This window comes from Polistes dominula, unplaced genomic scaffold (assembly GCF_049000335.1).
Source record: "Polistes dominula isolate Pdom_NZ unplaced genomic scaffold, Pdom_raw_medaka contig_84, whole genome shotgun sequence".
Taxonomy (NCBI): domain Eukaryota; kingdom Metazoa; phylum Arthropoda; class Insecta; order Hymenoptera; family Vespidae; genus Polistes; species Polistes dominula.
Genome location: NW_028300944.1, coordinates 216,425 through 237,687, shown reverse-complemented (window position 1 = coordinate 237,687; position 21,263 = coordinate 216,425). Strand labels below are relative to the sequence as shown.

Sequence of the window (21,263 nt, the reverse complement as noted above, 5' to 3'; positions counted from 1 at the left end):
CTCTTCTTCCCGTAACCGACGTTGTCGAGCTCGACGTGTCTGTAAGCGGCGTAAGTTGCCATAACGTATAATCCTTGAAGAAGATGAAGATGATGAAGATGATGCAGAAGAAGAACAAGAGGAAGAAGAAGAAGACGAAGAAGAAGTAGACGCCCACCACTTCCTAGCAGAGGATGACGACGATGACGACGACGACAACGACGACGACGAGTAGCCGCTCCCTTAACAACGATGCCGATGAGGAGAGGAGAATTAGAGAGAGAGAGAGAGAGAGAGAGAGAGAAAGAGAGAGACAGAGAAAGAGAGAGAGAAGGGAGGGTTCGCCCAACCAACCAACCACCAACCAACCCAGCCAGCGAACAACCCAATATTTCGTTAAATCACCAAATAGTCAGACAGTCCTTCAGTTTTATCTCTCTTACTCTCTCTCCTCTCTCTCTCTCTTTCTATCTCTCTTTAACTCTCTCACTTTGAGAGAACAAAAAAATAAATAAAAATCTCGCGTGTTTCATATATAAATATATTATATATAAAGTACGCGAAAAAAAGAAATAAATAATAAAGAATAAAATTGAAAAATCACCAAATTTGGAAATAAAAAAAAAACTGAGTGTAAACACAGTTAATATACCGCAACCGATACCAACGGGAGACTGACAGTCGCGCAAGGATCTCCCATGTATATACTACCGGCAGCGGTGTTACCCCCACCACCCCGGGTTTCGCCCGTAGGTCCTCTTTCTCCCACCACTACTCTACCTATCTTTCTCTCTCTCTCTCTCTTTTTTTATCTAACTACTCGCGCAACCCTTTAATTTCCACCATTTTCCATACGAATAATAATTAACGCGAATTTATATAATACACATAATTTGTTTATATTTAAATAAATAATATTATTTTTAGTGTAAAGATTGTTTAGAAACTTGGAAAGTAGAACAAGCCAAGTAGTTTCCATGTATCATTTTCAGTAATCTCATGACGTTTCTTAGATAGTTTGGTCAAAGTCAGTTGGGGGGGGGGACCCAAGAAGAGGAAATTGTTTGGCCATCTCTCTGCCAAGAGTAGAACACCCCCCCCTGGAGCGTCGTCGACGTATGCATTTTCAGCCCTTCTTCCCCACCTTCCCCACCACTACCACCACTACTGACTTCAGGAAAAAGGGGGATGTCATGGTTGACGCCGACGCCGACGCCGACGCCGACGTCGTCGTGCATTCACCTCAATCAATACGCCCGACGAACCAGACCGTAGAGAGAAACAGTGAGGAGAGGGGAGGGGATTTCTGCAGGAGAGAATGACTGGTGGGGGGAAGAAGAAGAAGAGTTTTGCCCTAATGTAGTGGGGGGAATGCATCCTGCAGCAGCAGCAGCAGCAGCAAATGCGTTGAGTCCCCGATGCACGCGTGCGCGCGCACGCGTGAGGTACCACCAGCGCACGTTCACGCACGTGCCATGTTCGAAAATAACGAGAAGTGTGTGCAACGGTTAGGAAATAAGAAATGCTCGAGAAATTGTCCGTCCGTCCGTTTGTCGGTCGGTCGGTCCGTCTATCTGTCTGTCTGCTTGTCTGTGCGTCTGATTGCTGTTTGTTTGTGTTGTCTGTACGTGTTCTGTTAGAGGAAAAGATCCTTTTGCTAACGAGAAACACGTCCTGCGGCGAATAATCATTTTCTCGGCAGAGATTGTTACTACTTCCTTTAACACTTTAGTTTTTTTTTTATCTATTTCCAGATAAATAGCTGACTTTATATATTACAGATAAAATTTTAATTTTAAATGTTTTTTTTTCTGGGACTCAAATAATCCCACCATGCACATTTTGTTTATCAAAAAGATGGGACCACTTAAAAGTTTAAAGAAATCATCTTCATCCGATCTTTGGGCTGTTCAAATTAAACTCGTAGAATTATTCGACGTTTTCACGATTGATTTTTTTCTTCTTATATTTGTGTTAAAACATCGATCAAACATTCTTCGTTATAAATAGGGAATTTTGATTTGTAAGGTACGATTTATCATGCAAAAAAAAAAAAAAAAAAAAATACATACTAACATATTCGTATATTTACGTTTCGTTATATTCCTCGATGATATTCGTCGATCGACCCAAGGCATTTTACTGGTTAAATTGTTTTTATTTTCTTTTTTGGTTTCTCCCTTTCCCAATCCTTCTCTTCGATCTTTAACAGACGTCTTGGTTATTTATTTAACTGCTTTTCCCTCCCTTTTATTGTATATACAGGGTGATTCACCAGCTCTTGCCACCAAAATAAGTATTCAAATATAACATTGTATTTAAAAAAACAAAGTTGACCAAAGAATCTGAAAAATGATTCAACCTAGCAAAAAAAAAAAAAAAAAAAAAAACACTGTCATATTGTAGTCCTTAATTTTTCATGCAAACCTTTCGGTGCTATTTACGTGGCAAGAGCTGGTGAATAACCCTGTATACACACACATACACACACATGATCATCCATTTTGACGATTATTTTTGCTCTTATTCGACTCGTTATACAGCATACGGATAAACACATACCACGAACTATGATAAAAAAATAAAAATCCTGTGTTACCAAGGCAACCAGGTGAATTATTTAGTTCCCTTAGTCTTAAGAAGAAGAAGAAGAAGAAGAAGAAGAAGAGGGTATTACATATTTTACGTCTCCCAACAACAACACCGGATGCCATTACCTAGGATATTTTTCATTACACCTAGTTAAGTGCATACGCAACGCACCTATCGTCGCCACGCCTGATATCACGCATATAGGATGCTACGATGTAATGAGCTAACATTAAAACGATAATGATCGGGATTCATGGATTCCAAGGTAACAACAACCCATCAAACAAATACCCAAATACATTTCTAATAACCCTTGCCTATCACATTCCATTTTTTGTCAGAGTTTACTAGATTTTTATTTATAAAATTTAGCAAAAAAAAGGGCAAGTTATTTGTGCTATCAAAAGACAAAACAAAGATGAATATACAAATGTAATGAATTAGGTCATTTAACACACTTTCCTTGCCACCCCTTTTTTCACTGACTTGCCCTTCAGGCCATTTGATTTTCAGCACTTTAAAATAAATATGTCTAAGTATACCCATCAGTGGTACACGTGGCTTGAAGATCAAGTTCAACGTCTACCCCTGCCTGGTGATACACATGGCACTAAACACACTGCGTAGAAAGACGAGATATCTCGTTCTAGCAAAACGAATAATTAATAACCTAATACATAATAAAAAAAGCTTTCAATTGAATCGAGACAAAATCAATAAACAATTTAGTCTGGAATTCTAACAGCAAGTCGAACGGTAATGTAAAATTGATATTGAAATATAAAGTAAAGGTCGTGTGTGTGTACGTGCGTGCGTGCGTGCATGCGTGAGTTTCTACCATCTTAGACGAAGGTATTCCCTCGTTACCCTCAGGTGCACATCGGTGGATACACGCGGGATTACTGGGGGCTTCCACCATTATTCAGACAACGAAACTCGATGCGAAATTTTTCAAGGTTTCAGTGGTTTATTCGACAAGAGGAAGAGGAAAGGGAAAAGGGGATGGAAGGGGAGGAGTAAAACAAGGAGAGGGACAAAATGAAGGGTTAGTTGTTAGGTACCTCTGTCAACGCCCCACAGGACATGTGGGATGAAGGGTTGAAAGACCCTTCTTCTGCTTGTTTTTCTTTTTTTTTTTTTCTAAACTCCCTTTGAGTAATCAACTAATTAAATAGCTATCTATTTGGGTGTAGCTAACGCGTGACAAGAGTATAGTACTTCTCGAATTTCCGTAAGTTAATATCACCAAATTAATTCGTCTGAGTGAATGAAAGATTTTATAATGTGTTCTCATAATTATGAAAATGATTATGACGAAAAATTCAACACCAATGTTTGTCAGAACTTTCCGGTAGACCTGATCTAACTTTTAAGACTAGTTTTCATAATTATGACCACAAATGTAGATCATTCAATAACAATTTTAAACATCTACTAGTAGACTAGTTTTGTTAAATATTAAAAATTGCGTGGCATATTTGATAAGAAAACTATTCAGGCTAAAAGTAAAAGCCAACTTTATATATATATATATATATATATGTGTGTAGCAAATCCTACGTCCAGAAAATGAATGCACGAAGCAGTAAGTCTGGTTTGTTGGTTTCGGTAGAGTGCAACCCAGCTACAGTGTGTATACAGACAGTGTGTATGGTGATGGGCTCAACGAAGGCCAACCTTCCGTTACTACCACCACTTTGATAATCCTCGGCAACACCTTTTCTCGAGGTAAGAGGGGAAGAACCTGTGTGTTCGTTCGTTCCTTCTCGTATGACGGCCACTTACTTCCGTTGTCTTCCCTTGGCGCCATGAAATAACTTTGCTCTCACGTTCCACAAAAGGATTTCTCTCTTCATTTTCTTTTTCCCAACTCCTTTCCCAATTCATTTTCACAGCCTCCAACTGTGTATAAATGTATGTGTGTGTGTGTGTGTGTGTGTGTGTGTGTGTGTGTGTGTGTTTGTCTCATCCTCTTCTGACCACGTTAATTTAAGAAAATAAGGACATACCGGTTGCTTCTCATTTTTTTTTATTATTCAATGATAGACTAGAATGTTTAACGTGTTTAAAAAAAAAAATGATTTTCAACCGGAAGGTCAAACTATAAATTATTTAAATGTTTTATTATCTACGGATAGTTTCTTTGAACAAAAAGAGAATGTATACCTTCTTATCCTTGACTACGACTTCAAAGTCCCACGGATATCTTTTTCTCTTTCTCTCTCAAGCAAGGATTCAAGCTCGAACGATTTGCTTAGTGTGCAAGTTGTTTTTAGTGTCGTTGGGGCACTAACCAATGGGACACTTAATGGAGATCTTACGTTCTTACCATTTTGTTAATCGTACATTCAAAACATTAACTTGACTAACATTGTATTTACAATGTTTAAAGTATCTAATCAAAATTTAGTGTCACACATTGTTAGTTTCCAATTAACTTCGAAACTACTTGAACCAATTTTTTATTGCTAATTTATTATTTTGAAGTTATGTAAGTCTTTAAGTAGTATTGTAATTTTTCGATAGATGGCACTGTATTACAATCTCAATCATTTCACGTTTTTTTTCAGGTTTTTATATAACACACAACTAATCCCTTGCTTTTTATATTTTTTCATGTATTATTATTTTATATATTCCATTCTAATTTGTTGTATTACTTTTGTGTGTTATTATAATTTTAGATTTATATTGAATCCTAGTTAGCAAATAAAAAGAAAAAAAAGCTTCACAATTTTCTTCTCTTTTCTTTTCCGCCATTTTTCTCAACGATACAAAATTTGATATAACCGTGCGTTTGATTTCATTTGCAATGCTTGTTAGATTCTACGAAATTTGTATCGTGAAATATGATGGATAGATACGTTCGTTAAACTTATGTTATTCGAAAAAATAGAAAAAACCACAAGGATCACATTCGTAATGAGCATTAAAGTTGTTCTTGTTCGCGAAGAACGGTACCGAAATGCGGTTCTACACATGATTTCCGTTTCGAACGGACGTGCAGCGGTTTACACACAGAGTGAGCAGCAGCAGCAGCAGCAACAGCAAACGTTCGTAGCAACACATAACCGAGGTAAAAGGAAGAAGAACACCAAAGTAACCACAAAACTAAAATACCATGAGCTAACATTAGAGTCAAGCTCGTAATAGAACACGAGAAAAAGAGACCCTAATTTTTTATTTTTCTATTTTTACGATGGTTATTATAATGTTTTACACCTAATTAATGTGTACATTTATTATAAATGTAATTTACAGTAAGTTGAATATTTGATTATCTATGAGTTTAGGTATATAAACCAAAAATTGGTTGATGATTATCAAAAAATACAAAATAAAGACGCAAAAGATCAATGATGATGATGACGATGATGATGATGATGATGATGATGATAGTTGGTAAATATTTCTCGTAAGACCACCAGGAAGAACCGATCAAAGATAGCCTTCGTTATGCTTCAATAGAGCGAATCGTTAAACTGCGTTACAATAAAGAATGGTTGGTCTGTCAATGTCAATCGAGGCATGATTGACATTAACGGACGCTCGACATTCGATCAGAGATAATATTCTCGATATATCAAACGTTTAACTTTGATCACAAATCAAGGAAATCAAACTAATTACATACCATATATATTTTATTATGGTTAAACGGGAATTCGATTAGTCGGTTGATGATTCTCAAAGTTCAAATAATAATCATCGAAATAATAGAAAGAAAAAAAAATGTTTAATTACAGGTATAAAAGGACAATGAACTTAAGTTGGTTTGTGCCACTTGCATGCAGCAATGTCGAACGAGTGGTGGTCATGGTTAATGCACAAATTATCAAAGAAGATTTTCAAACAAAACTACACTAAATTTCTATTTGACTCGGTGCTTCTCTTTTCTAGAACACACTTGTGGAATTCATTTAAAACATTTTCAACAAGTTACTTGTCCTTCTTTCTTTAAGATATTCCTTTGTTTCAAAGTTCATTCGAAATTTAAAGGTCTACCCACACAAAAGCTTTTGAATCACCTCTATTCTCAAACAAAGTGAAATAATTATCCTTTCAAGAGAAAGTGATAACATAATTGATATTTTATTACTACCCTAAATCTACCTTTATTTTGATTTATTCGCATAACACAATATTGAAATCTCATTTGGAAAGTTCGATAAGGGAGTATAATAATACACGTTCCGGAAACGTTTCATTAAGAAGTTACAGTATTTATAAACGGAATAAAGTACAGAAGAAAGGAACCTATCGAGCGTGTCGATGCACATGCAAAGAAAGTCAGTAGGAGGAGTGTCACGAAATCCTCGAGGATGTCGTATTTACTTTCGCTCCTCCTCTGATTTTTCTTTTTATTTTCTTTCCATACCATCGTCAACGGTGAAATCTATTCCTATGAAAACTTTTCCTTTGACTTGTACGAATAATCGAACACGAATAAAAGAAAGTATACACGAGCGGATTACATGGATGGTGTAAAAAAAAAGAAAAAAAAAAGAAAAAAATATGAAAAATAATTTACATAGATATTCTTATGAAAAGAACTTTGACAATTGTGTATTATAATGACCGTGTTATTTGAAAAGACAATCTAACTTATGATCACGAGAATGATGTTCGCATAATTTTGGTCATAAATGTAGAAAAGAAACTTTAGATTCTGTAGGTAGAGAGGAAAGAGGAAAATCATGAGGTATGTGTAGCCACATGGCGCTCGTTAGATGAATTGCGGAACAGGAAGGAGCGTGAAATGAAGAGATGTTGTGTGTAGCAACCTGCTATGAGATAGGTTGTGCTGTAACCGCAATCACTCGACACTATCTCTAAGTAGCACACAGTCTGACTTTGAACATCATAGTACGTTCACCGTTCTGCTCCGCAACGAACAGTGTGTTTGTATGATTCACGTTTGCTTGCTTGCTTGCTTGCTTACTTGCTATCTCGTCTCTACGTCCCAATACATTCATAGTATCCCTCGAATGAGCGAACCTAAGCTCGCACAACCATTCTGACGAAATATTTTTTATTTGCCAAGTATGAATCACACGTATCTCTTATCTCCCGACATTGATAATGCGATTCCGTTTTATGATAATACTCCAACAAGTATTTTCTTTTTATCTCATTCATTTTCAAATATAAAGAAAAGAAATGCGATAAATCAAATATTTAACAAAATTAGACGCATAATATTATTTGAAAATATACAACAAACGAGCTTCATTCAAATTACAATGTTATTATGTTAACACGATGATGTTTGATGATGAATGAAATCAAATCTTATTAGGATTGATCTCTTGCATTGCATAGAACACCAAATGAAGTGCAACAAAGAGCAAGATGTAAAATGTAAATATGTACAATGTTAAATGTGCTCTTGTGTTTATTTATTGTACTGCTTTGGAATTCTATTACCTGTTCATCAGACAAACAATGCTCCATCGGTTTAACCATTTTCCAATTTTATTCTTTTCCTTTTCAGATATTTTCTTTCTTGTGTCATCCTTACAATCTTCTTTTTATTCCGATGTCTCTTTACGCAATAAGATAATGTTATTATGAAAATAAGAAACATATATATATATATATCTTCGTTATTACAGCCTTCTTACAAGAGGATGACAAGATTCAGCAGATTCACATCGGTTAGATGAAAACTATAATCAAATGAAATATAAATCAATATGTCGTTCTATATTAGATTAACAAAAAAATAAATTCTATAATTATTACTACCATAGAGATCTTCATACTCTTTTCATTTGTAGAAGAGTAGAATTGTTATGCAAAAATTGGATACGTTGTATAGTTGTATCAACAACTTTTGATGCCACTTGATTTTAAGTTGATGATTTCTTCTTCAACCTAACAAAATAAGAAAATTGCAACTTACTGTATTAATCTGATTGCAGAAATAATAATGCAAAGGTGGAAAAGAAAATGGAATTATCATACAAAACATAACTTACTCATAAAACAAAAACTGTTCCTTTAATGTACTCATTATGCAACAGTTTGTCATGATGCATCACTTTAATTACCGATGACACTTGTCGATGTAAAAAATGGAAACATTCATAATGTTATTCTACACCAAAATACACAGATTCACTTTGATGACTAAAAACATATATATATATAAATCCCTTCCACGGATTCTTTCTCGTTGTCCTTTGGTTCAAAACGCCGGTAAAAATAACGTGCGCGAATGGAAAGTGCATTTTATGCACATAAAAGAGGGGAAACATATCGCCGGTGTTTTCTTCAACACGCAAACGAAAACGATAAATAATAAATGCAGGGGAGGGAACAAAATGTGTCACAAATTGCGAGAAAAATTCGTTTCACTCGCGACAAAGTGCGGCCATTATGGAAAGGGGAGGGTAGACAGGAAGAAAAAAAAAAGAAATAAAAGTAAGGTTAGAAATGTGATAAGAGATAAAAACGTGCGGTAACCTTGGTAAATAAAAAAGAAATAAACGCACAATGATCAATTGGGAGATAATAAATGCAATGAAATGCAACGTCAAATGAATAATAATAATAATAATAAGGTTAAAATGACTAACCTGGTTTTATAACGTTGCGTTTGATCTTCGCCGGCCCACATTTTTCTTTCGTTTTCCAATGAGAAATTTCCTTGTACCTTTGTTAAATTTGAGTCCCTTTCCTTGACAAGATATCGTAGCTGATGATATTATCGTAATCGAATACAGTTGGCAATTCAGATAATATTTCTAAGCGATTGACTCGTTAAAGAACGATCGACGACGGATATGCAACGAGTTGGATCACACGTACACCACCCCGCGTTCTTCTTTCGTTTCTTTCTATCTTTTTTTCACAATTTAGTTCTTTCCTTTTCCCTATCTCCTTCTATCCTAAAGGTTGTTAGCTCTTTCATACCACACGATCTGCACGCAGCACGCGATGCACACGGAATATGCGCGCGCACCCCACGTTTTCGCGATAGGATGAATGCACAAAGGACGGAAAGAAGGAATGGCTCTCGGCTTGTCCTTCTCACCAAAAAAAAATCCTACCTCTACCCCCCTAACACCGCACCGCAGCCTGTCGTATGACTCAACTCAACTAACGATATCATATGCATATTGATGGCCGAAGAGAAAGGGTTAAAAACTCCCCATAAAAATGTCAACATAACTTTTTCCTAGATCTAGAAACATTACTAGAATATGCTAGGATACCGCGTTTGGGGTTTTGCGCATGTTTATAGGGAAATATCAATTTGCCGCGTAAATTGAAAGAAACTTATAAGGTATTTCAATGTTTTAAGAAAATCTTTAAAAGTACTTTATCGATTGTTTTGAAATTTTGACATAACCTTGTATTCGCATACAGATATGTTTTTATTACATTAATTTATTTATAAAATAATTAATTAATTTTTTAAAAATAATTGTGATACAGGTAAGTCCAGCGTCATCTGTTGACTATAGATTTGGTGAATGCGCGGCACATTTAAACATATGCAAATATATTTTCGCGGGATATTTGAATATAAGTAATATGTTCTAATATTCTAAATACTAATCTTCATCTATACAACGTCATAATTTGGCTCAGTCTGATTTATCAATATTTATGTTCATTTCCATTTAATGAAATATTTTTAATATTTAACATCTTTCATCTAGGGAAAGATTGAGGTTCCCATGCAGGGCCAGGAGGACAGAAATCGAGTTCGTCTGGGACAAGGAAGGTGTAACATTTTAGAAACTTTCTCTTTTTTTCTTTCCTATTTAATCAGACTGGGCTACAGCAAACGCGTAGCTAGTATATATATATAACACAACTTGAGTAAAATAAAATACATTTTATCCTATTATGTTTTCTTTTTAGCCATACAATTATTATACGTACTGATTTTAATATCAATTATTTTATTCTTTTTGTTTAAATACAATCTGTCGTTGAATTTCAAACGCTATTATTCCAAGTGCCGTACTAATATTTAAACTTTCTACATTATTTAATAAAGGTACATTTAAACGTACAGCACGTTTTTCCCACAAAAGTTTAACCGTTTCCAGACTTAATCCTTCCGTCTCGCCACTCACTACTATTACAATTTCATTTGTGCAATAATCAACGGCATAATATGGAATAATTGGTAATCGAGATTGCGAGTTCCTTATAAGTTTCTTCAATTTTGAGTATTCCAGATTTTCAATGGATTCTGGAAAGTCTATATTCTTAAAATTTGAACTTTCATAAATTTTAGAAACGGAATATTTAGTTTGTGAATTGAAGTCATCGAAAAGTAATTCATTATTAATTGAATTGTTATCCGTGACAAAAACATTCATTCCATCGCATATGAACGATGAGAGGTCGTCGGTAACAGAAGTGTATATTGGTACTCGAAAATGTGCACCTGCTGCACTTCGCAATACTTTGGTATCCCATAAATCCGCACATCCTGAAAAAATATACTTGAAATTGTATTCCTTTTCTCTTTAAGTGTAATATCAAAAGATACCTTTTAATAAAATCATTTTCTCGCATCCAACTCCAGCAGCTACACGAACTACAGAACCTAAATTTCCTGGATCCCTAATATTGTCGCAGATGATTGTGAGAGGTAAAGCATTAGGTGAGGGTTCTGTATTTTCTACTTTGGGAATTGGAAAGATACCTTAACAATGAAAAATAAAACACAATGAAATTTCTTAACAAATAATATTATATATATACAATGTTGTATTAAACAATTTTATACTCTTACCCAAAATTCCTGGTGAAGTAGTTAAATTACTCCATAATTGTATCGCCTTGTATGGAATCTTGTATAATTTGACTTCATTATGCAAAGGCAAATCTTCGATATCAGATAATCTTGAAAAAATAATAGTTTCTGGTTTGTGTCCAGCTTCAATTGCATCTTTGATTAATCTGTTGCCTTCCATACACATCAGATTGCTCCTTTCTCGCATCTTACGTGACTTTACACTCATCATTAAAGATCTAAATAATACATTTGATTAATATTATTTCTAATTAATAAAATATTATATACTTACATAATAATATGATCATTTTCTTTTAAACTTGTAACACGTTTACTCAATTCGTTGACGTTTGTTTTATTGTCATTTGATTTTATTGTCTTATTAATTATAGCATTTGACAAATTGTTTTTATTTTGAGAAAATGTATTTTGTAATTTTATGTTTCTAGTCCTTTCATTGTTCTTCTCTTTTTCGACTTTTAATTTATCTACATTATTTTCATCAACGTCGTTGTACAATTCACTTTCATTAACTATAGCTATTGGTTTACGATGCGCCCATCTACCATAATTACATTTCATTGTTAAATTAGTAGTAAATGGTTCTAAGACTTTTGTATGAGACATTAATCTCACACATAATTGTTTCACACTAAATTGCATTATTTCACTATTATTTTAATACTTATTTATAGGTTAGAATTATAGTTTATCTTGTTTTCAGAAATTTTATAAAACACTGAATATTTTTTCTTATGATATCAAAACAATGATAAGATCATAAAATCCTTTAATTAGTTTATTTTTAAGATTCACTCTTCAAATAATTAATAAAGATGTAGATAATATAAGACACATTATGCACACTGTAACTTGCACCAAAAATCATACATGTATATTTATATATCTATATATACTAGCATATATATATATATATATTATTGATATATTTAGCTATATCTGTATATTACTAATTATTATTCATTAACTATTTATTCTTGTTGAAAAACAAAAATATTTACATTAACGTAATATTTTAAATTAAAGTTAGAGAACAGTTACTAAAACACGTGTAAACCTAACCACAATATAAATTCATAACCTTTCATAACCTTATCGAACATTCAACTCTCTTTTGCTTATATATATTTATACATGTATATAGATAACAGTTTAAAAATAATAATTTATAAATTTCTCAACATTTGATTTTTTTATTCAATATTCAATATAAAATATATATAAACATATAATCACATTATATTAAAAAAAATATATATATTTACATTTGGAATTATTTGGAATATTTAACTAAAAGATAGGCACTTTTTCGTCAGTATTTTCTTAATGTAATTTAATTTTAGCGTAAATAAATCATTATTGTGTCAAGAATATTATGTAAAGCATGAGCTTCTGCGACTTCCAAATTCTTATTAATACCAAATTGTATAACAGGTATAGGTGCAGTAATTTTATAAGCAATTGCTTTTAGCAATGGATCTTTACAAGTCATAGTCTTTTTTTCTATATTTAATTTCAATACTTCTTTGATATATTTTAAAATATTATCAAATGGTAATTGTTCTATATTATTATCATTTATTACATTTGATAAACTTTCTTTAAATCTTTTTATATTATGATATACTTTGTCTATTTGTTCGTCCTTATTATCGCCACTAATATTGCTGCGGATAATTTCTTTAATGTAATAATGATAATTTTTAATAGCTTGCGTTTTGTCCACATTTTTATCGTTAATACAATTTTTATTAGTCAATTCTCTATATTTTTCTTTAATGTCATTATCAGGAACGTAAGAATTAAGTTTAAGTAATCTTATGCCAGATTTAGTTAGAATATCATCATCATCATTATCATCATTATTTTCGTTAACAGATTTGTCTTTAGCCTTTTTATCACATCTATCAACTAAAATCAATGCATTTGAATTTCCAAGTCGATTTAATAATTGTTTAGCTGCTAATTGTTTCGCTTGTTTTTTTGTAGTCGATGTCGCTTCTTCAACTATTGCTCCCAATTTACAGGCCATTGTAAACTTTTGTAAATGTGGCTTTCCACTTACATCATTAACCACGTATTCTGGATGTATTAAATTATTTATCAAGCAGTATTCCTGAAAAGAAAGTCAAGAAAATATGTTGTATATTAAAGTTGTATATTAGTAATTAAAATTTGCAAAATTAAATAATAATAATTGAAATAAATAATACTTGTAATTTGCCAATGTAATTTGTAGTATCTTCAGGTTTTGAATTAACTTTCCACGAATCTAATTTAGAAGAAATTTCTTCATATTGCAATATCTGTTTAGTCTTGGAAATATTTTCTTCCAATGGTATTATCTGTTTTGTCTGAGGAAGATTTTCTTTCAATGGTATTATCTGTTTTGTTTGACAAATATTTTCTTCCATTGACACTATATCTTTAGGAACATCATTAATTGTTAAATCTTTGATCAATGCTAACATATTTTCAGCAGCATTATGTCTAGCTTGTTTTTTATTATATGCTTTACCTAAAGCTAATAAATCTTTGTATTTCACTTGATAATTAAATACACTTAAATGATTAACAATTCGTTCAGAAAGTAATGTATATTCAGGTAAATAACCTTGTTTCATTCCAAATTCTTGTAAAATACTTATAGGTGTTTTAGCCATGATTTATAATGGAAGAAAAAATAACAACCTTTAAAATATTACTATAACGATTAATTAACTATTTAAAATAAAATATATATATATATAAAAATATGTTTCTCTTGTTGGAGAACTATTTGAAAAATATTAATAATAATAATAAATATTAACTATTCATAAAAAAATACTATGCTTCTTGCATAATTATATATAATATTATTTAAAATTTCTTGATACTTTTTTTTCTTTTCTTTTCTTTTCTTTTCAAACTCAACAAGATACAATGTTGTAATAAACAACTTTAACACTTGTCATTAAATATTTATCAAACTTCACAAATCGGTTATTCCTCATAGGAAAATTATATTATTCAACATGAATATAACAATTGGACATATTAACTAAATCCATCTTTTAAATAATATTTCCATAAACCTACACACACAAAAATATAATATTAATATTTTTTATTTACGTTATATATTTAAATATATAATAATATCAAGAAAAAAAAAATATAAATACCTCGTGAACGAAACGTTGAATGGTTATGTGATTGAACAAATTTATAAAATCTTTTGTCTCGACTTTCTATCTATCATTCTAAACGATAACTTTTGGTAATTACCAACTGATGATTATTGTAGCTTCAAACTACATTATTTCCGTTTCTTAATCTCCTATCACTTATGTATAAAAAAAATGGATACAAAATGCTGACACAGCGATTCATTTTACAGGATATAAATGCAGAAGTAAATAAATGCTTTAAAATTGGAAATTGTATTCCTTGTTAATAAGTGAAAAAATATTTGGTCATTTTTTCTTTTTTTTTTTTTTAATTAAAAATTTATAATAATTAATTCATATACAAAATAACTATTTATTTATTTATCTTAAATTATCGATTTTCGATTAGTTTTGTCAATCGAAATAGTGAAAGCTAATCGATTAAAGTGAAAAATAGACAATCAATTGGAAACATCGATTTGTTGATACTCGATAAATATCGAATCGAATGTGTTTGAATGTGTAATTTGATTAATTGTAAAATTAAATAGATATCATATTTTTGTTCGTGTTATAATGAAATAGATAATTTTATTGTTTTAATATAAATTGTTACAACGATATATAATATACAAATATGATTGATCAAACAAGAGATAAATTTCTCATTCTGCATAAAGCTTGTCTTAAAGTTTCAGCAAATTCTTTTGTATTCGTTTCTTTACAAGAATTAAAAGAAGAACACGCAAAGAGAATATCATCCGATCTAGGATTATAACAACAACCATAACCATCCGGTACGACTGGGCCATAACACATAAATGATGATGATTTGTAAGGTACCTGTTAATGAGACAATATTTCAATATCAAAATATAGAACAAGTTAAATAATTATGTTTATTTCTTACTTGACTTGATGTTAAATTAAAATATGTGCTTCTGGTATATGCAACATCTTTATACAATTCTGGAAGTTGCAATGATTCGGTAAGAGCTATCATTTTTAAACCATACAAATGTCTATCTACTCCTTGTCCTAATGTAGCCTAAAAAGAAAAACAGATTTAGCATTTATAAACCTTTCATTTCATACAACTACTATGCAATGTTTATAATAACCTCGGATACTAATTTCTTATGCGCATCTACAGCTTTAAGCATCATTTCTTTCAATTGCTTTTCATCCCTACATTTATTATCATTAAAAGCTTTTGCAAATGAAACAGATTCAGTACTCGTTGATCTGATACATTCCGTTCTTGCATTTTGAAATCTTCTTAATCCAGCACTTTCATAATGAGCCGGTGGTTTATTGTGAAGTTTATAATAAGTAACTTGCATTGCAATTTGTATGAAACTGTCTGGACTTAATTTACATTTTTTAATCTCATTTTTCCCAAATTCGTTAAATGTAAAACACTCCATGTCAATATCTTTAGATAAACTGTAAATAATAATATTTAAAAATATGTTATTTAATTAAAATTATATAGTTTCATATATAAAAATTGTGACACACATACTTATCTACAACACAAGCAGCATTTTTAATAGCACAATCTATTTCGTCATTAGTTTCAAATTTTAAACATTCTGCTCTTGGGTATGTGTTGACGCGGTTACATCTTGCATCATTTAATTTGGATGTGCTAATAACAAGATAATAAATATCTATAAATTTGTTTTTACGTTACTGTAATATTCATTGTATTATATTTACATATATTTGATAATATGGTCATGTAATACAGCAACAGGAACACCTTCGCATGGACTATGTTCATATTCTAATCCAATGAAACCATCGGGAGAAATTATAAACTGTAGAAAATAATTGTGGCTAATTAGTTTGATCAAAAACAAGTATAATTGTTTGTAAATGTTTAACATTACCTGTACAGTTTTATCGTGCCATCTATTCCCTGCATTTAAATCGCTATTAGAACCAGTTAAGGATTGTAAAGCTCTAACAGAAGCATTATTTTTGTCTTGATAAGATTCTTTAGGTATTTCTTTATCCAGACATAATATGAACATTGATTGTTCAATTTCCTTGATTATTTTTTCATTATGTCCCTTTTCTAAAAATGATAAGATGTTTTAATGGATAACTCAAAAGTTGTACTTAAATAAGGATTAAAAATAAATTGATGTCATCAGATATTCATAAATATATTTGAAAAACAAATATGAAATCATAATAAATGAAAAGAACGTAAATACCCTTAAGTAAACAGTGATTTTCTGCCCACGTATCCCTATCATTTCCTGTTAAAATTCCTACAGGTTTCCCTTTTGTCTGGGAACGACTGACAATATCTTTGATCGCTTCACCAATTTCATTTTCATTTAAAGTACACGAATTTTTAATAACATCGAGTTTAAAAAACTATAAAAATAAATAACCAAATACCTAATGCTAATATGTTGAAAAATGTTCTATAAAATATAAATATATTAAATGTACCTTACATTATTATTACACATTATTATAATATGTTTTGCATCATCGGTGTGTATTAGTTGATCACACTTTGGAGCAGGTCGACGATGCGTTCCTAAGATCATTCCATATTGTTGCATATCCAGCGGTTCATTGCGAATCATTTCTTGTTTCATTTTTCCACTTAAAGGAAAATGATTTAATTGTGGATTAGTTTTATAATTTTATAAAGTAATTATTATATGTAACTTACCTTTTTACCATATCGTTATAATCACAAACTGCTTTGATAAGATGTGCAGCAGTTATATACATGTCTTCTTTACGATTAAACTTTAAAGGTGGACCAACGGTACCAGGACTGGAATTAACTATAACAGGAGCTCGATAACCTAAATATGCTGTATTTAACCACCAAGCACTCATCTGCAGATAAATAAAAGAATCTTCAAAATGATTAGATTATTTTTAACATGGAAGAAAATCAAATCTTTACTTCTTACCCAATTATCAGTATTATCATATCTTTTCAATAATTTTTGATGTAGTGAAGAACCACAACCATTTTCTGAAATAAATTCCTCAACGATTCTTTTAGTATTACAGTATTCATTTTCATTCAGTAATGGTTCTACAGATCTAAAATAATAATTAGATTATTAGATTGTAAATATTGTTTTGATATATCTTAATACGTTCATACTTTAAATATCTTTTCGCAGTTAATTTTAAATCTGGAACTGGTTGTTTAGGAAGTTCTTGTTTATTTAACTTTAGTGTTGTTATTTGTGCACGAGACATCTTGGAAATAGTATTACAAATTTTGCTGTACATCTATAATTGAAATTAAAATTATTAATATAATTTTTTAACTCTATCAATGTTATCAAATTAAATACTTACTAACGAAAAAGAAACAATCTTCTGCATTTCTGATTGTATAATATTTTATTTGATAAAAATATAACAAGAACAATTCTAAAATTTCAGATTAATTATTAACATAAATTATACAAATAAATCATGTTTTTTGAATATTTATAAAAAAGTATAAATATAAAAACCTGTTAATAATTAATTATAATTTCTTTTTCTTATTGTTATAATCTGTCATAGTAATTAAATGTCTAAAGTTAAAGATAATCACAAATAAAGTATTATACGTAACAGCATTCAAAAAAAATTCAGGGGAAATCACTATAAACAAATGTTAGTAATTGTAGGAAAACATTTTTAAAAAGTGTAGGAAATTTAATAACAAAAAAAAAGAAATAATTATTAAAAATGTTACAGAATTTTATCTTTTTCTTAAAACAAACATACGTACTCGCATACCTAAAATGTATATCAAACATGACATTACAAATATTTATTCTAATTAAAGTACAAAGGTAAACATTTGAGCATGAGATATGATTAGTCGAGAAATCGAATTGTGATTGGCTCGTTGTAAAATGCATCAACCAATCAGAAGTAAGATCTCACGTTTGCGTTCATAGGCGTTTAATTTAGTGTCACTAGCGAATAAAAAGCTAAGATGGCGTCGTTTGGAAGTACTCGTTAGTTTGGCTTGTAAATATCTTGTTGAATTAATCTAATAAAAGTGTAGTGTATTAAAATAAAAAACAATGAAGAAATCACCATTAAGTATGCCGGGCGGTAGTAGAAGACAGAATGATCATCAGTGGAAATCTTATGGTGATACGAGAAATACTAATTGTTCAAATGTTGATTATAAACGCGGTTATTATTCTTTCAATAATAGTGGCGAAATGTATCAAAGTGATAACGGCTTTATTCCGTTAAATAATAGTACGCCAATTGGAAAAAAACAATACACTAATAATAAACACGTTTCGAAGTTTCGTCGAAATCATTTCAATCCGGGTAATAATAGGTTTTCTTATAATAATAAACCTAACATCTTTTCGTGCACAGACCCATATTTGAAATATAGTCCTCCTGTTTATAAGAATTCTGGTTATGCACATCGAAGACATAATAAGGTATGTATTGTTAATGTGTTAATATTATATATATATATAATATCTTTTATAATTAGATTTCTTTCTTATCATTGATTATTTCTTTCTCAAATTTCCAATTGATTCTCCTACATTGTACTTTGCGTTACAGAATATGAACAAAGATGATCATAACCAAGTAGATATATCCGATTTTATCGATATGGAGTCTGTATTCGAAGATCCGTGGGCTGAGTTAGAGAAAAAATTAGAAAACTCTAACAATGTAAATGCTTCTGATGGATGTTCCAGTATTTCTAATATCAAAGCTAGTGATAACATATCTTTCTGCGATACAGATTCTCAAAATAATTTGGAAAACGAACAATCTCAATGTCAGTCGATAGATGCACGTTTAGAAATTAGCGATTGTGGTTCCAAGTCTATCATTGATAATTTTTCGGATAATAAATTTGATGATACTAATTTGAATTTGTCGTCGTGCAATGTTAGTAACGATTATAATCATGCAGCTAATGAAGAAGATGACAAACAAGATATATAGCAATCGATGAAAGTTGCACATATAAATCATATATAATAAAAAAAAAAAAAAACAGAGCAACATTTGGACAACACAATGCATAGATAACATAGATAACAGTCTTTGATTGTAGCTATGTACATTCTATTAATGTATATAAAATTTTGCAAGCACTATATACAATGTAAGATATAAATATATACACATATATTTATATATACTAATAAGATTGGAAAGATAAGTATATATGAATATATATATATATATATAAACACATGAATAGTGTAAATAGAACTATTTTTCATGTGTAGATCTTTTTAGACTTTAGTCTTAACAAACTTTGATCGATATAAACTGAATATGTACAAGAAGTGCAGTATCAAATTATCTCTCACATTAAACTTTCGTAAGAAGGCTGTGAAGAAATGTATTGTATAAAATGAAACATGATTTATATGTGCAATTTTAAAAGTACACGAAGAATAAAATGCGTTTAAATGATATAATTAGGTAAACATTGAACACCAACTTCTTGTCCATAAATGAAGTAATTAAGGTATCTTATAAGCTTGAATAGTGGGCTGAATTATAAACAAAATTCTTTTTTTTTGTTTTTTATTCTCAATATATTTATACTGTGTATATGAAGGAATTTGTAAATATTCGTTTAGTAGGTATTCATTGAAATATCGACGTTATTAACCTTTTCTTTCTGACACGGATGATCGTGTGTAACGTTAATCGTGATCATAGTTCACTGTACGGTACATACATTTATGAAATTAACAGATATACTCAATAACTAATTTCTACAGAATTACAATCCATTGTTAATCAAGATACGCAGTTAGGATAATCACTACTAATGTTACTGTCCTTTACAAGGATATTGGTGGTTGTTTGAATGAAAGGGTTAAAGAAACGTTATATCGATGTGTTATTATCTATACTTTAGCTTCATTTAAATATACTTTTTATTAGCTTTTAATAATATATCTTGCTTTTTTTTTTCAAGTAATCATTTCCTATATTTAAATGATTGATATAATTAGAATAGATTTTGCTTTTGATATATTTCAAGACGTAGGATTTATATTTCTGTATTTTCTATAGAGAAATCTAGTTAACTTGTATCGATAGCAATATACTTGACAAAGAAAAAAAAGGATGAGTTGTAATTTTGTAAAACTGCAAATTATGCAGTTTTGTAAATATTTATGTGTAATACGATCTTGTTTATCTATACTAACAGCAATACTCGTTTTTACATATTTGATCTCTGTATTATGTAAATTTGCACGCGTATTATGTATTTCTTATCAGATAGAAAAAAATTGTCAAAGAAATCCAATCAGAAATGTTCTAATGCAATATTATACTAATTAATAATGAAAAAAAAGTATAAATTATATTAAATATAAACCTAACGAGATAAGAAGATACATTTTGTCCAAATTTATATGATACTTTACAAATAATGGTATGCGAAATAAGATCAAATAAATTAGGCATTGTCGGTTGTTATGTATTACAAGTGACACGTTTTGAGATAAAACGTGTTAATTCAATGTATGTACAAAATCATGAACCGGTACAAACTAAACAATTAACTCATGTGAGAGAATTTCGATTAGAGTCTACATTTAATTAATGTAATTTCTAACAGTAATCTATATATTATAAAAGATCATCAATAATTTACTAATTAAAATGTATATTTAATGTTCTAAACGAAACAAAAAAAAAAAATATGAAAAAAAAAACAAACTACTGATGGTCCCAATCATTTCATTTTATTTCAT

General features: G+C 30.5%; 5 protein-coding genes across 12 annotated transcripts in view; 1 reads left to right on the top strand and 4 right to left on the bottom strand.

Moving 5' to 3' along the window:
• Jupiter (microtubule-associated protein Jupiter) overlaps positions 1-9,543 on the bottom strand; it is a 28,466-nt gene extending 18,923 nt beyond the window's left edge. For 3 of the 6 annotated variants that reach the window (XM_015330648.2, XM_089171818.1, XM_015330650.2), the window contains exons 1-2: positions 584-716; positions 1-221 (exon numbers count right to left, since the gene is read on the bottom strand). In XM_015330648.2, the coding sequence (XP_015186134.1) occupies positions 1-62 (62 nt within the window). In that variant the 5' untranslated portion in view covers positions 63-221; positions 584-716. Of the gene's footprint in view, positions 222-583; positions 717-7,998; positions 8,241-8,319; positions 8,449-8,552; positions 9,037-9,152 lie in introns of those variants that run through there. The other 3 variants (XM_089171816.1, XM_089171817.1, XM_015330649.2) reach the window with 3 other exon arrangements.
• On the bottom strand, positions 9,153-12,235 carry LOC107071535 (rRNA methyltransferase 3, mitochondrial). Its single transcript, XM_089171813.1, has 4 exons — positions 11,628-12,235; positions 11,333-11,571; positions 11,087-11,242; positions 9,153-11,026 (listed from the first exon to the last, which is right to left on the bottom strand). Exons 1-4 carry the CDS (start codon positions 11,996-11,998, stop codon positions 10,488-10,490), a joined length of 1,305 nt encoding a protein of 434 aa, XP_089027939.1. The 5' UTR covers positions 11,999-12,235; the 3' UTR covers positions 9,153-10,487.
• A 294-nt stretch (positions 12,236-12,529) lies between these two features.
• Positions 12,530-14,929, bottom strand: LOC107071561 (uncharacterized). Of its 2 annotated transcripts, XM_089171815.1 has the most exons (4): positions 14,524-14,929; positions 13,875-14,433; positions 13,570-13,781; positions 12,530-13,472 (listed from the first exon to the last, which is right to left on the bottom strand). In XM_089171815.1, exons 2-4 carry the CDS (start codon positions 14,017-14,019, stop codon positions 12,696-12,698), a joined length of 1,134 nt encoding a protein of 377 aa, XP_089027941.1. In that variant the 5' UTR covers positions 14,020-14,433; positions 14,524-14,929; the 3' UTR covers positions 12,530-12,695. The 2 variants fall into 2 exon arrangements, with proteins under 2 accessions (XP_089027941.1, XP_089027940.1); XM_089171814.1 differs by having other exon boundaries at positions 13,570-14,433.
• A 138-nt stretch (positions 14,930-15,067) lies between these two features.
• On the bottom strand, positions 15,068-18,299 carry LOC107071562 (carnitine O-acetyltransferase). 2 transcript variants are annotated; one of them, XM_089171807.1, is made up of 13 exons: positions 18,281-18,299; positions 17,857-17,931; positions 17,657-17,787; positions 17,457-17,592; positions 17,207-17,379; positions 16,983-17,136; positions 16,734-16,899; positions 16,404-16,591; positions 16,231-16,331; positions 16,034-16,159; positions 15,630-15,954; positions 15,419-15,556; positions 15,068-15,351 (listed from the first exon to the last, which is right to left on the bottom strand). In XM_089171807.1, the coding sequence occupies exons 2-13, from the start codon at positions 17,881-17,883 to the stop codon at positions 15,154-15,156; spliced, it is 1,863 nt and encodes a 620-aa protein (XP_089027933.1). In that variant the 5' UTR covers positions 17,884-17,931; positions 18,281-18,299; the 3' UTR covers positions 15,068-15,153. The 2 variants fall into 2 exon arrangements, with proteins under 2 accessions (XP_089027933.1, XP_015186144.2); XM_015330658.2 differs by lacking the exon at positions 18,281-18,299 and adding an exon at positions 18,018-18,255.
• A 175-nt stretch (positions 18,300-18,474) lies between these two features.
• On the top strand, positions 18,475-21,228 carry LOC107071595 (uncharacterized). Its single transcript, XM_015330722.2, has 2 exons — positions 18,475-18,959; positions 19,090-21,228. The coding sequence occupies exons 1-2, from the start codon at positions 18,582-18,584 to the stop codon at positions 19,480-19,482; spliced, it is 771 nt and encodes a 256-aa protein (XP_015186208.1). The 5' UTR covers positions 18,475-18,581; the 3' UTR covers positions 19,483-21,228.
• The last annotated feature ends 35 nt before the right edge of the window (positions 21,229-21,263 follow it).